Genomic DNA, 11,017 nt, shown 5'->3' with positions numbered 1-11,017 from the left:
TATATATATATATATATAGAGAGAGAGAGAGAGAGAGCATAGGGAGAGATAATAGACACACACTTATAAAATATGCACATACAAACATGTGCACATGCACATGTATAGACACACACATCCACATATACACATACATACACATATATGCATACAATGCACACACACACACACACACACACACACACACACACACACACACACACACACACACACACACACACACACACACACACACACACACACACACACGCACGCATGCATACAATGCATATAGACATGCAAAATGGAGACTTATCAACATACATCTATTCTCCATTGGCAAACCTTTGCCCTAAACAAGAGCAATGAGCCTTCCACTCACCTTCGTTAATGTGCTTTATCAATCTTGACCCACATTAGTTTAAGAGAAACTTTATAGAGATAATTACACGATTTGATCATAAGGCTTAGTGTATGTAGAGCAAAACGTGACTTTCTTTTTTTTCCTTTTTGGATTAACACAAGAAGTTGTAGGTGTGGAGTAACTATCTAAAATCCCCTTTCTACATAGGATCATAAGCTATGATTGGATATTCCATTGGTAGAAGGTTTAGAATTATTTGTGGTATGGTCCACAAAAGGTGGCTTTGAAGGTAATTGTAACACTTCAGACTCCCCAGAAAGCATCATGGTTATTGTTGTCATGGTTGGTCTCAATGTGGGACTTGCTTGCGTACACAAGAGGGCAACATGAATGACACGCAAAAATTCTCCAACAGACAAGGCATCACTTCTTATACGTTGGTCTACAAGCTCCAGCTGTCGCCTTTGTTGGAACAATCTCCATGCCTACTAGTACAACAAGTTTCAACAAAGCAATTGGTTTAATAATATAATATACTGTAGAAGGGAAGACTTAATTAATGGCCATTGTGCTTGTTTCTAAGCAAAACCTAATCAGAAACATTAGGTAAATGAATATCCCAATATATAATAGCTAATGAAGGAAGGCTGATGCATCCATCTCTTACCAAGTCAAGAACTCCACCATTGAAGTTCCTCCTTCCAGTTGCGACCTCAAGGCTAACGACACCAAAGCTGAAGACATCAACCTTCTCACTGAGCTCCCCATGGATAGCATATTCAGGGGCGAGATATCCTCTTTCATATGAATAATAAAATGTAATTAATTAGTACACTAAGGCATTATATGCACATAATTCAACTTGCTACTTTATCTATGGTAAAGCTAGAATATATATGATAGGCACAAGCAATATCTAATAATCATCCCCTCCCATCAATAATATTGTAGGAATTAATAAGTCATACACTTACAAGGTTCCGGCCACCCTTGTGTTGATATGTGACTCATCTTCCGACAGGAGCCTCGCAAGGCCAAAATCCGCAATAACTGGGTTGAGACGGTCATCCAACAAAATGTTACTTAACTTAATATCTCGATGGATGATACGATCTTGGCACTCCTCGTGAAGGTACGCCAACCCACGAGCCATGCCCAGAATGATCCCAAAACAAGTAGGCCAATCTAGCTTCGGTATACCCTCCTCCATTGAGTCCCCTATCGACAAGAAAAGAAACCCTTATCAATAGCACTACTTCACCACTTCTTATATCCTAATGCATGTGTGAGTAATAAGTGTCATCGTACCAAATAAGACCTTATCCACACTTTTGTTTGGGAGATATTCATAAACTAGGATTCTGTTAGAGCCATCCGTGCATATCCCTAATAGCTTTATCAAGTTCTTGTGTTGCACATTGCTTATGATATTTACTTCATTCATGAACTCGTTCTTCCCTTGTGTGCTTGATGATGATAACTTCTTTACTGCAATTTGTTGTCCATTTGGTAAAGCTCCCTGCATCAACATTAGAGTTAATATCTTACTGGCCAAAAAAACATGTTGAGACTACTTTAAACATGTGACAATGAGGAGAAAAAAGATTCCTAGGTTTTGAAGTGAACCTCAACATTTCTCTTGGTCCAAGCCATTGCAACATAGATAATACAATAGACACTCAAGTGCATATAATCAATTTAGTCCCTAGACTATAGAATTAGGTAGTCCAAGTGAGTATATCTATGTAGGTTTTGTAGATAAGTATTTCTTAGCTCTTAGATATTGTAAGGTGATGAACCAAATCACAAACTTAGGAAGGTGGAAACAATCAAGGAACCATGGATGCCTTAGGTCTTGTCAATAGATGAGCTAAATCTTTACTTAGGAAGGTGGTAGCAACCAAGTAACCATCTAAAGTAGATAGGGAGTGTAACTCAATCCATGTATTTCTTACTAAAACAAAAGTGAGTGGAGCTAGTTATAAGGTTTCGAATGTTATAGAATGTCAGAATTCTATTAATAGGCACTACATTAGCTATTCTACATAACCATATTGGATTATTAGATGGTATCATATGACAAGGAGCCAAGTTGTCCCTATAGTAGATTACTCTTAGGCAACCTATGTGTACTCATCTCCTCACCCCACATACTATTTGTTCCCCCATATATACAACTACAATCAAGTAAATGTTGGAAATTGTTTTGGAAGGCTACCACTTGGCAAAACTTGCCCATGCAAGGGGGAAAAAGGTTTTTGAATGGAGCCATCTTGATAATGCACATAGAACAATTTCAAGTGTTGATTTCAATCATGGTTTAATTAGTTGTCGTTTCAATGCACGTTTGCATATACACACACAATAAACACACCCATACTCAATGCAAGGCTAAGCATAGGCCCATCTTTATTTACTAATTATACCTTAAGACTCTCTATTTATAATTTCGTATGACGAATTGAATTGGTTATGGCATGGTTGGTTGTTCACATGGTATTCACCTTTATTATATAATGAAGCTACTATATCCTTTGAATCTATTTGAACTCACATTTTATTCAATGTTTTAAAATATTCTACAAGCATAAAGCTTGTACAACTAGATTGTATTACTCATTTATCCCAAAAAAAAAGTAGATCTCATGAAGCTTACTATGGTTTAATTAGATATTCTATTAAGGCAAGGTTAAATGGCTAGTAGTCAAGATATACCCAAGCTTTTATTTTAGGTCTTAATGACATGCCTTTTTGATTTTGCATGTAACAAGCTCAAACGTTCCCCTTTGCACAATTCACAAAATCTAATATTGACTTCAAGTTTCTACTACTTGCATATCTCCTTGATCTTGATCTTTTATATGATATAATTACTCGTATACACATTCTAATTTTATTTATATGTAAAAGGTGTACATTAACTTAATATATGCAAAATAAGATGCTAAAAAAACCAAACCCAACTTTTATGAGGCCTTCAATCTTTTACAAAGCACATCAGTACTATGCCTTTTAATGAGTTTTATACCTTTTGATGTTTGAAAATAATACCACGATTGTAGTAATCTCTATTTTGATATAGCTAGAATAAATAAAAATGAATCCTTTTTCTAAGAATTTGAAATAATTAGATATAATCATTATCTATTCAATAGTAGCGCATATTAGACTTTGAATTTGTTGTAATCCAAGATTCTTTCTTTGTCTTCATCACATATCTAATTCATCCCACTTTGGTCAAATTGATGCACTTAAATTGGATTGTTCCTTCATCCCATAGATATATGCATTTTCTACTTCCTTTGTTATGCAGTAATTTGGCTAATGGATCAGCAAAACTATATTTAACAAATCAAGGAGTCATCTTCCCTCCTATTTTCATTCTCAAGCTAGCCACAAGCTTTTAATTAGAAAAGAGCACTACAACAAATTAAGAAGAAGCCCAAAGTATGTCACTCATTACTCAATGGAACTCAATTCCATATTTATGACTTTTTCTAAACCTTAATATGCATCCGTTCAAACTTTTCTTGAAGAAGTGTTGATAGTAACAACCTAGATATTTGAAAATCTTGCTAGGGTCTATTAGTTTAAACCCATAGTCCACCAGCCAATCAAATTCTTCCACCTCACAATTGATCAATGTGATTTTGGTTTTGTGAATGTGTACCACTAAGTTGAAGAGGATCACCAATTTCTCACATGGCTCCATTAGAGCCACTAAGAAATTCTTTTTTTCTCTCAGTGTATTTTTATCATCAATAGCACAAATATCTTCCCATTGAAAACTTGCTTATCTAGTAAATGCAAACCTTCCATAGCTCCTTCACTTACATTCTTCTCCAAAGTCCTTAGCAATGGATCACATCCATTAATACAAAACTCTACAAGTGTTACTAAATAAGGCCTCCAAGACTCAAAGAAATTGCTATTAAATGCCAAAATATCATAAGCAAAGTTAGAGCAATCACTTTCTATCATGTTGTCGTGCCGCTACGCGCACACCCTGTAAAAAAATCTAATATTTTGAACCATGGACACTAATACTAATGCCTAAAGTGGCATTGGCTTCAAAATATTAGAGTGTGGCTTCCTTCTAGATTTAGAGAGTCAATGCCACTTTAGGCATTAGTATTAGTGTCCATGTACTCATACTGAAGCTTTTATCGACATTTATTCTGATTACAAGGCATACATTTGGGAACAATTTCTTGCATATTCCTATCTTAAGTTTTCTTTATATCCCTCCATCTGTTGCACTCTATGCATTGAGCTCATGTACTAATTTCATCCTCTTGAACATGGACCTAGATAAGGTGTTTGACTAGATTATGTGGTCACATCTTGTCCACTCTTACAACCTTGGGCTTTGGGCCAATATTCAAGGAAATGGTTGCAACCCTACTTACTAATGCTAATGCTTGTATATCCTTAAATGGATATATTTCTTTCCCTTTTGCATCAAGAACATTGATAGGATAAGGGTGCCCATGGGGCCCCCCTCCTTTTTGCTATAGTCACTGATCCTCTTTTGAGAAAAGTGGATAAGAAAGTACATGATGGGGTGATTAGAGGCCTTTTGCTTCTAGGTGGATAGTCCTTTATGGTACTATTCTCCATAAATGACAACATATACATTGTGCAAGCTTATCGACAAATCAACAAAATCTCGAATGTATGTTTATCAAGAATTTGAAAACCTTTTTTCCTCTCTAGTTAGCAATTCTAAAACTAAAATCCTTATGCTTGGTTGGGGAGGTTACATACAATGGATGTCTTAGTTTAGTTTTCAAATCATTCAGCATGGCCAAGTGTCCCAGTACTTGGGTTGCCCAATGGGTGTGGGAATCACCCATTGGGCATGAAGTTTAATATGTTTTCTACTAGTGTAAAATATCCAACTGCCCTAACTAGGAGGTTGTTGATCTTGAGGAGTAGCTTAATGGATTCAACTATATTTGTTGTTACAATAATGCATTTCAATATAACCCAATGGGAAAAGGTTAAAGACTATTTAGGGTTTTTTTGTGGATGTTTGAGGAAAAGAAACTTGGCACTCTATTCCCTAGAATATAGTCACAAAATTGATTGGGATAACACATGCTTGGGCTTAACTAGTTTGGTCGATAATGCTACCTTTCTTAGTGTAGGCTTGCTAAAAGAGTTTAGAGAGACTAGCCTTGGATGTACATCATTAGGAGCCGAATTACTAGAGTGCATATTAAGTGAGGGGTTTGGCAACATATGACATGGGAAGATGTCGAGTATAGCTTGCTTCCCATCTCAATACCTCAATCTCAAGTGGCTCAAGCTTTGATCAAAGAATGGAGAGGCATCATTCAAGAACTTCAATGGATCGATTTGGATGGTAGGCAAAGGTACCCCTCCTTGGGGCTAAGTTTGTGGACCTTTCCATATGCCTATAATCCCCCCTTTTTACCTATTCTTCAAGAACCAAAATTTCGAAGAGTATACATACAAAAGGTTTACAAAGATGGGAAGATAGTATGGGATAAACCAAAGGATGACTTGATCATTATTGGCAAATTTCATGAAATTTTTGGTTCATCTAAAAAGGAAGTTTCTCAGTTACAAGAAGTTAAGGAAGAAAAAAGGAAATTGGACCTTAGACAAAATGCTAACTAATAAGCCTCTTATATGCTTTCTTGGAGATAGTAGAGGAATCATAATTGATTGCAAAGTTTCAATACAACAACTTTGGTGGTCTACAATGTGCATTACACTTCACGCAACTGAGACTTGAAAGAAGAGATTTTCTCACTTTCGAAATTCTCTTATGTTAAACCCGCATTGTCGTGCCGCTACCCACACATCGCGTAAAAAAATATAGAGTGTGACTTTCTTATTGATTTAGAGAGCCAATGCCATTTTAGACATTAGTGTTAGTGTCCATGGTTCAAAAAAAATAGTTTTTAGTCAATTTTTGATATTTTAGATATTATCTCTTGTAAAAATCCATAAAACTGTAGACAACTTTTAGATTAGGATGACATGTAAAAGAAAGCATGTAGCTTTTAGCCAATTTGAGAGGATTTTATGTAAAAAGAGAGATTGACGAAATCGCACGACTCACGATTGCTATTTTCAGGCAATTAACAACACTCTGAAGGGGGAGATGAAGAATGAGTGATCTGGCAGAATTCTGGCCAGGTGTAATAGTATTTTACCCCCCTTTCGGAGCCAATGGAAGCATCATATTGGTGATCTAAGCAGCATAGAGGAATGTATTATTTTATACACATTTTTATCTATTAGAGTTATATCTTCTCATAATGCTGAAAGAAACCAACAGGCTTCATCTCTGTTAGTATTCTTCTACATTTTCTAATTCTTTTTGGGAGTATTCTTCTACGCCTTCAATTTCTTCAAACCCCTTCTCTTCTGTCTACTCCTCTCTCTGAATCTACCTTTACCTTGCTATCCCTTACCCCCGTGGTGGCCTTTTGACACCAAACACTCCTACAACGTGTTAAGGAAAGTTTATGCTATCATCAAAGGTGAATTTCTAAAGATATTTGGGCTAATTTGGACTGACATCTTTAGTCATATTCAGAGAATTAGCTACATCATTGTTCTTTTAATTCATTTCTTACTCTACAGAAGACATCTTGTCAAAATATGCAAGTATTATGTGTCCTTATGGCAAGGCACTGTTTGTAGATCATTCATAGATGCTTTGAGTTGAATTAAGAGGAGCTTTTTCTCTTATTTCTTGGCTGTGGTAACCTATCCTTATCAGGAACTCAATTTGAAGCTCTCTTGAATCAAGTCTCTTTGCCCTACAATCCTTGTAATTGACTCATAAGCTTTTGTCCCTAACAATCTACATTGAATGTAATCATGCAAAGTTAATCCATGCTATGGTATCATGTATGAATGTTGGGATGCAGAGTTGTTTATGATACATTACAGCATATTGTACTTGATTTTATAATTTGTGATTTCTCTTACAATCAAGAAAACAAGCTTGATTTGAGTAAGAACTTATGAGATAATACTCTTGTGATCTTTGCTAAGAACATGCAATTGGATGCTCTATCAACATCTTCAAGAACTTGGCTTGAAACCTTCAACCCTTCTCTTATCTCTACCATCTCCGAAGTCTAAGCTCTTGAACCCCCATACATTCTTCTCTCTCAAACCCCTGTGATTGACCGTGAAGTACCTCTTGAACCTTCAAACATTCAATGTAATCTACTTATCTCTTGAAGACACATCTCCATCTATCTTGTCCAGTTTTCTTGCCAAACCCTTGTGGTGACCTTCAACCCTATGTGCTGCTACGACAATGTTATATATACATATATTTATGAATGATCCCCCCCCCCCCTCTAGAGCTCTCACTCAGAAGTGTCAAAGCTCCCTAACTTAATTTTATGCTTTGAAGAGTGCTACCCGCAAACTACCCACATGTGATAAGCTAGCAGTAGAATTTTGATGTCTCATTTATGTCCTATCTATGGCAAGAAAAAGGAGTGTGTTTATCGTATTTTTTGGGAGTGCCCTAAAATCTAGCCAATATGGAAGTAGGTTAGAAGATTACTTGAGAAAGCGAAGTTTAATAGCTCCTTGAATGCAAATGTCACATTTCACATTGCTTGGTGACCCTAGAACCTTTGATGAGGAAACCATTAGACTCATCCACCTACTGAGAGGTGCTAATGATCAAGTTCCTTTGGAGTCATAGAAATGCACTAATCTTTGAAAATAAAAGATTGCATGATCCTATAAAGTTATGTATAAGAAGGTACTCCAAGCTTAGCTTTTCGGCCTTATGGTAAAAGCGTCAATGTAAGATGCTTTTTTTAAATTTTGATACTATATGACCACATTACAAAAAACTTTTTTTTATGGGTTCTCGAGAATCATGAGAACATATTTGAAGTTTCCTCTCAGTTTCCTCCAATATTCACAAAAGATAGAGCTAGTATAAAAACTTTCAAGCTTGGCAATTTGGAAGTTTTCTAGATTTTGTCTTTTGTTAATGTTATGATCCAAGTCACCTAGATCCTAAAATGCAAAAAATTCTCCCAAAGATCTCTAAATTTTTTGAAAATTTAGCAATTTACATGATATTAAGCCTTGTGTGGTGAACATTGGTTTCCTTAGTTCCATCTATGTTGGTGATATGGAACAATGAGACATTTTTTAAGTTTTCTCAAATCATTTAAAAGTAACTAACCAATACCTAAAGTCACTTAAGCATTCTAATCAAGGTTTTTTAACACAAATAAATTTAGTAGATTCTAGAATTAGCATGCCTTTTAGTAAAATAGTAGATATGTTGTTGTAGAGAGTTATATCTCGATTATACCTTGTAGACAGGGCCATATCCGCCCTCTCCGAGCTTATTGTCGAGATGAAAGCCCCTAGTCGCGATTTCAAGTTGATTCAAAGAGAAGACCATGACCTTGGGCCGAAGGAAATCGCCATATGTATCTGTGTCCAAAGCCGACTATTTATTTTTAATATTAGCTTTTGATTTATTAAATGATTGGGCATTTGAGGAGATGAAATTTACTAACCCATTTTAATGCTCGAGTAACTCTTGCGTCGGTAACAAAGCACCACAACAACTAAGGATGCAGCCAGGATAAGGGAGCCGACAACCCCAGCTAGAATGGATGCGATTTTGCGGCCTATATAGAAATGAGCAACAATAGTTCATCCAACATTTATGGTAAAGGGAGCAAGTAATTTGATATGCACATGGGCATAATGCTTGGGAAAGGCAAACGTTCTCCCCAATAGGTGAAAAACCTTTTGTTGAAAGTATGGAGGTAAGATAGGAGTATTTGAATGTTTTTTTAATACTAAAATCCTTCAAATTTCGAAGGCTTCCTCACATCTTAATTTTAGTATTACATGTAAATATTCAAATCTAGGTTCGATTGAGCAGCGCTGGCAATGGCACACACCTTGTGGTTTGCCTCCACTCGACGTCGTCGTGGAAGGCGAATCGTAATAAGGGCTCGGGGCAGGAGTGGAGACTGTACTGGGGGTGAAGAATGCGTAAGGCTCGTAACGGAAGTAGCAGCTAGTGTAGTGAGCCTGCTCGCCGAGGGTGGAGTCACAGTGGACGCGGTAGGACTTCTGGCTGAGGCAGGAGGCGCACTGGGTCTGGTTGAGGTAGCCGAGGCACTGCGCCAGGGCCCACTCCCCGCTGTCGTTGGCGGAGGCGTAGCCGCCCTCGGCGGGGGCCCTGCCGATCACGTCCTCCATCAGCGTCTGGATGGCCTGCAGGGCCACGGGATCGCTGGTCTTGGCGTAGCAGAAGCCGGTCACCCAGCTGAAGTCCGGCGGCAACGCCGTGTAAAAGTCGGAGGTGTTGTCGTAGCGCACAAAGCAGGGGTCGAGCTGAATGCGCGCCCCGACCGACGACGGGCATCCGGCCTGCAGCGACGCCGTGGCCTCCCTCACGCATTCCTGGCATGACCCCTGATTATCGCCATTGATGGTTTGGTCCCCCCGGCACTGGAACAAAGCGAACGCCGCCCCGCCGCCGTTAACGTCGTCCCCTGCAGACGCTGTGCTGTACCGCGTTGTCCCGGCCAACGCCGTCAGCCTCTCCAGCGCCGCGTCCAGGTTTGTCTTGAATGCGCTGCTATTGAGCGCTGTTGCGGAAGTCGTATTGCGGAGGCAGTTCAGGTAAACCTGAGCTGTCGCCGTTAGCTGAGGCTGCAGCTGATGCAGGATCAGAAAGGGGCAGATCACCATGACCAGCTGGAGAATATGTGTTTTCTGCAGCCCAATCGGCCACTCCATCCCCTTCCCAAACCTGCGCTAACTACAGAAATCAAGGTTGAAACCTTCAGTTGGAGCTCAAAATGGCTAGCCTGCAGTCTAAAGATCTACCATGGCTGGTCACATTTGTGGTTGAATACATTTGTGGTTGAAAGTCTAAAGACCTGCACTCCATTCAACCGCCTTTGAGACGGCTGCTTAAACATTACGGCGGTGGATTTCTGAAAGTCTAAAGATCTACCATGCCTGGTCACATTTGTGGTTGAACGGCAAGGGCAAATACCTTTTACGCTTTAAGTTTTGGTACTCTTTCTGTTGAGTCAAATTTCGCCCATTCATAATCCCTCTCCTTTTTTCTTCAAAAGTAACTATCACGCGTCTTCCTCCATTCAAACATTTAATATTGGCGAATAGTTCAAACTTGGTACTCGTTAAATGTAACTATCACGCGTCTTCCTCCAATGCTTCACCCTAAGGTTCAAAGCACCAAGGTCTAATATTAGTGCTTCACACTAATATGAGATTATAGATATATATATATATATATATATATATATATATATATCTATATATATATATATATATCTATCTATCTATCTATCTTTTTGCATACCAAACCTCCCCTTTTATGCCACATATGATTGGGGATTTTCTCATTGGTTTGAGATTCTCAAACCAAACTTTTAAATAATATATAGAATAGATTTGGCATATTATGTTGGAGCACATATAGGCTCTTAAGAGCACTTGTCTTCACATTATTTCTTCAACCTAAAACTCTTGGAAAAAAAAAAAACACACACACACACATGTTCAAAAGTGAATAAGTAATACTTTGTTGGGCAATATCAAGCCCACATGATTGGTTGGAATGCAAACTCTACGTGGAACTAATGCAAAATGACTAAA

General features: G+C 38.1%; 1 protein-coding gene across 1 annotated transcript; it reads right to left on the bottom strand.

Moving 5' to 3' along the window:
- Positions 1–364: 364 nt before the first annotated feature.
- Positions 365–10,355, bottom strand: LOC148015418 (cysteine-rich receptor-like protein kinase 15). Its single transcript, XM_087665037.1, has 7 exons — positions 9,283–10,355; positions 8,890–9,003; positions 8,679–8,803; positions 1,652–1,862; positions 1,318–1,561; positions 1,011–1,140; positions 365–828 (listed from the first exon to the last, which is right to left on the bottom strand). The coding sequence occupies exons 1-7, from the start codon at positions 10,127–10,129 to the stop codon at positions 553–555; spliced, it is 1,947 nt and encodes a 648-aa protein (XP_087521163.1). The 5' UTR covers positions 10,130–10,355; the 3' UTR covers positions 365–552.
- Positions 10,356–11,017: the final 662 nt, after the last annotated feature.

This window comes from Lygodium microphyllum, chromosome 24, assembly GCF_053477565.2.
Source record: "Lygodium microphyllum isolate KBCC chromosome 24, Lygodium_microphyllum_v1.1.10, whole genome shotgun sequence".
NCBI lineage: Eukaryota > Viridiplantae > Streptophyta > Polypodiopsida > Schizaeales > Lygodiaceae > Lygodium > Lygodium microphyllum.
The sequence above is the reverse complement of the archived record's forward strand: the minus strand, read 5'-3'. Positions and strand labels throughout refer to the sequence as shown.

Coding starts and splice junctions, on each gene's coding strand:
- LOC148015418 (XM_087665037.1), bottom strand. CDS start 10,129: ATGGAGTGGCCGATTGGGCTGCAGAAAACACATATTCTCCAGCTGGTC. Junction 1,562..1,651: donor TGTGGATAAGGTCTTATTTG/GTACGATGACAC, acceptor TCTTGTCGATAG/GGGACTCAATGGAGGAGGGT. Junction 829..1,010: donor ATGGTGGAGTTCTTGACTTG/GTAAGAGATGGA, acceptor TTGTACTAGTAG/GCATGGAGATTGTTCCAACA.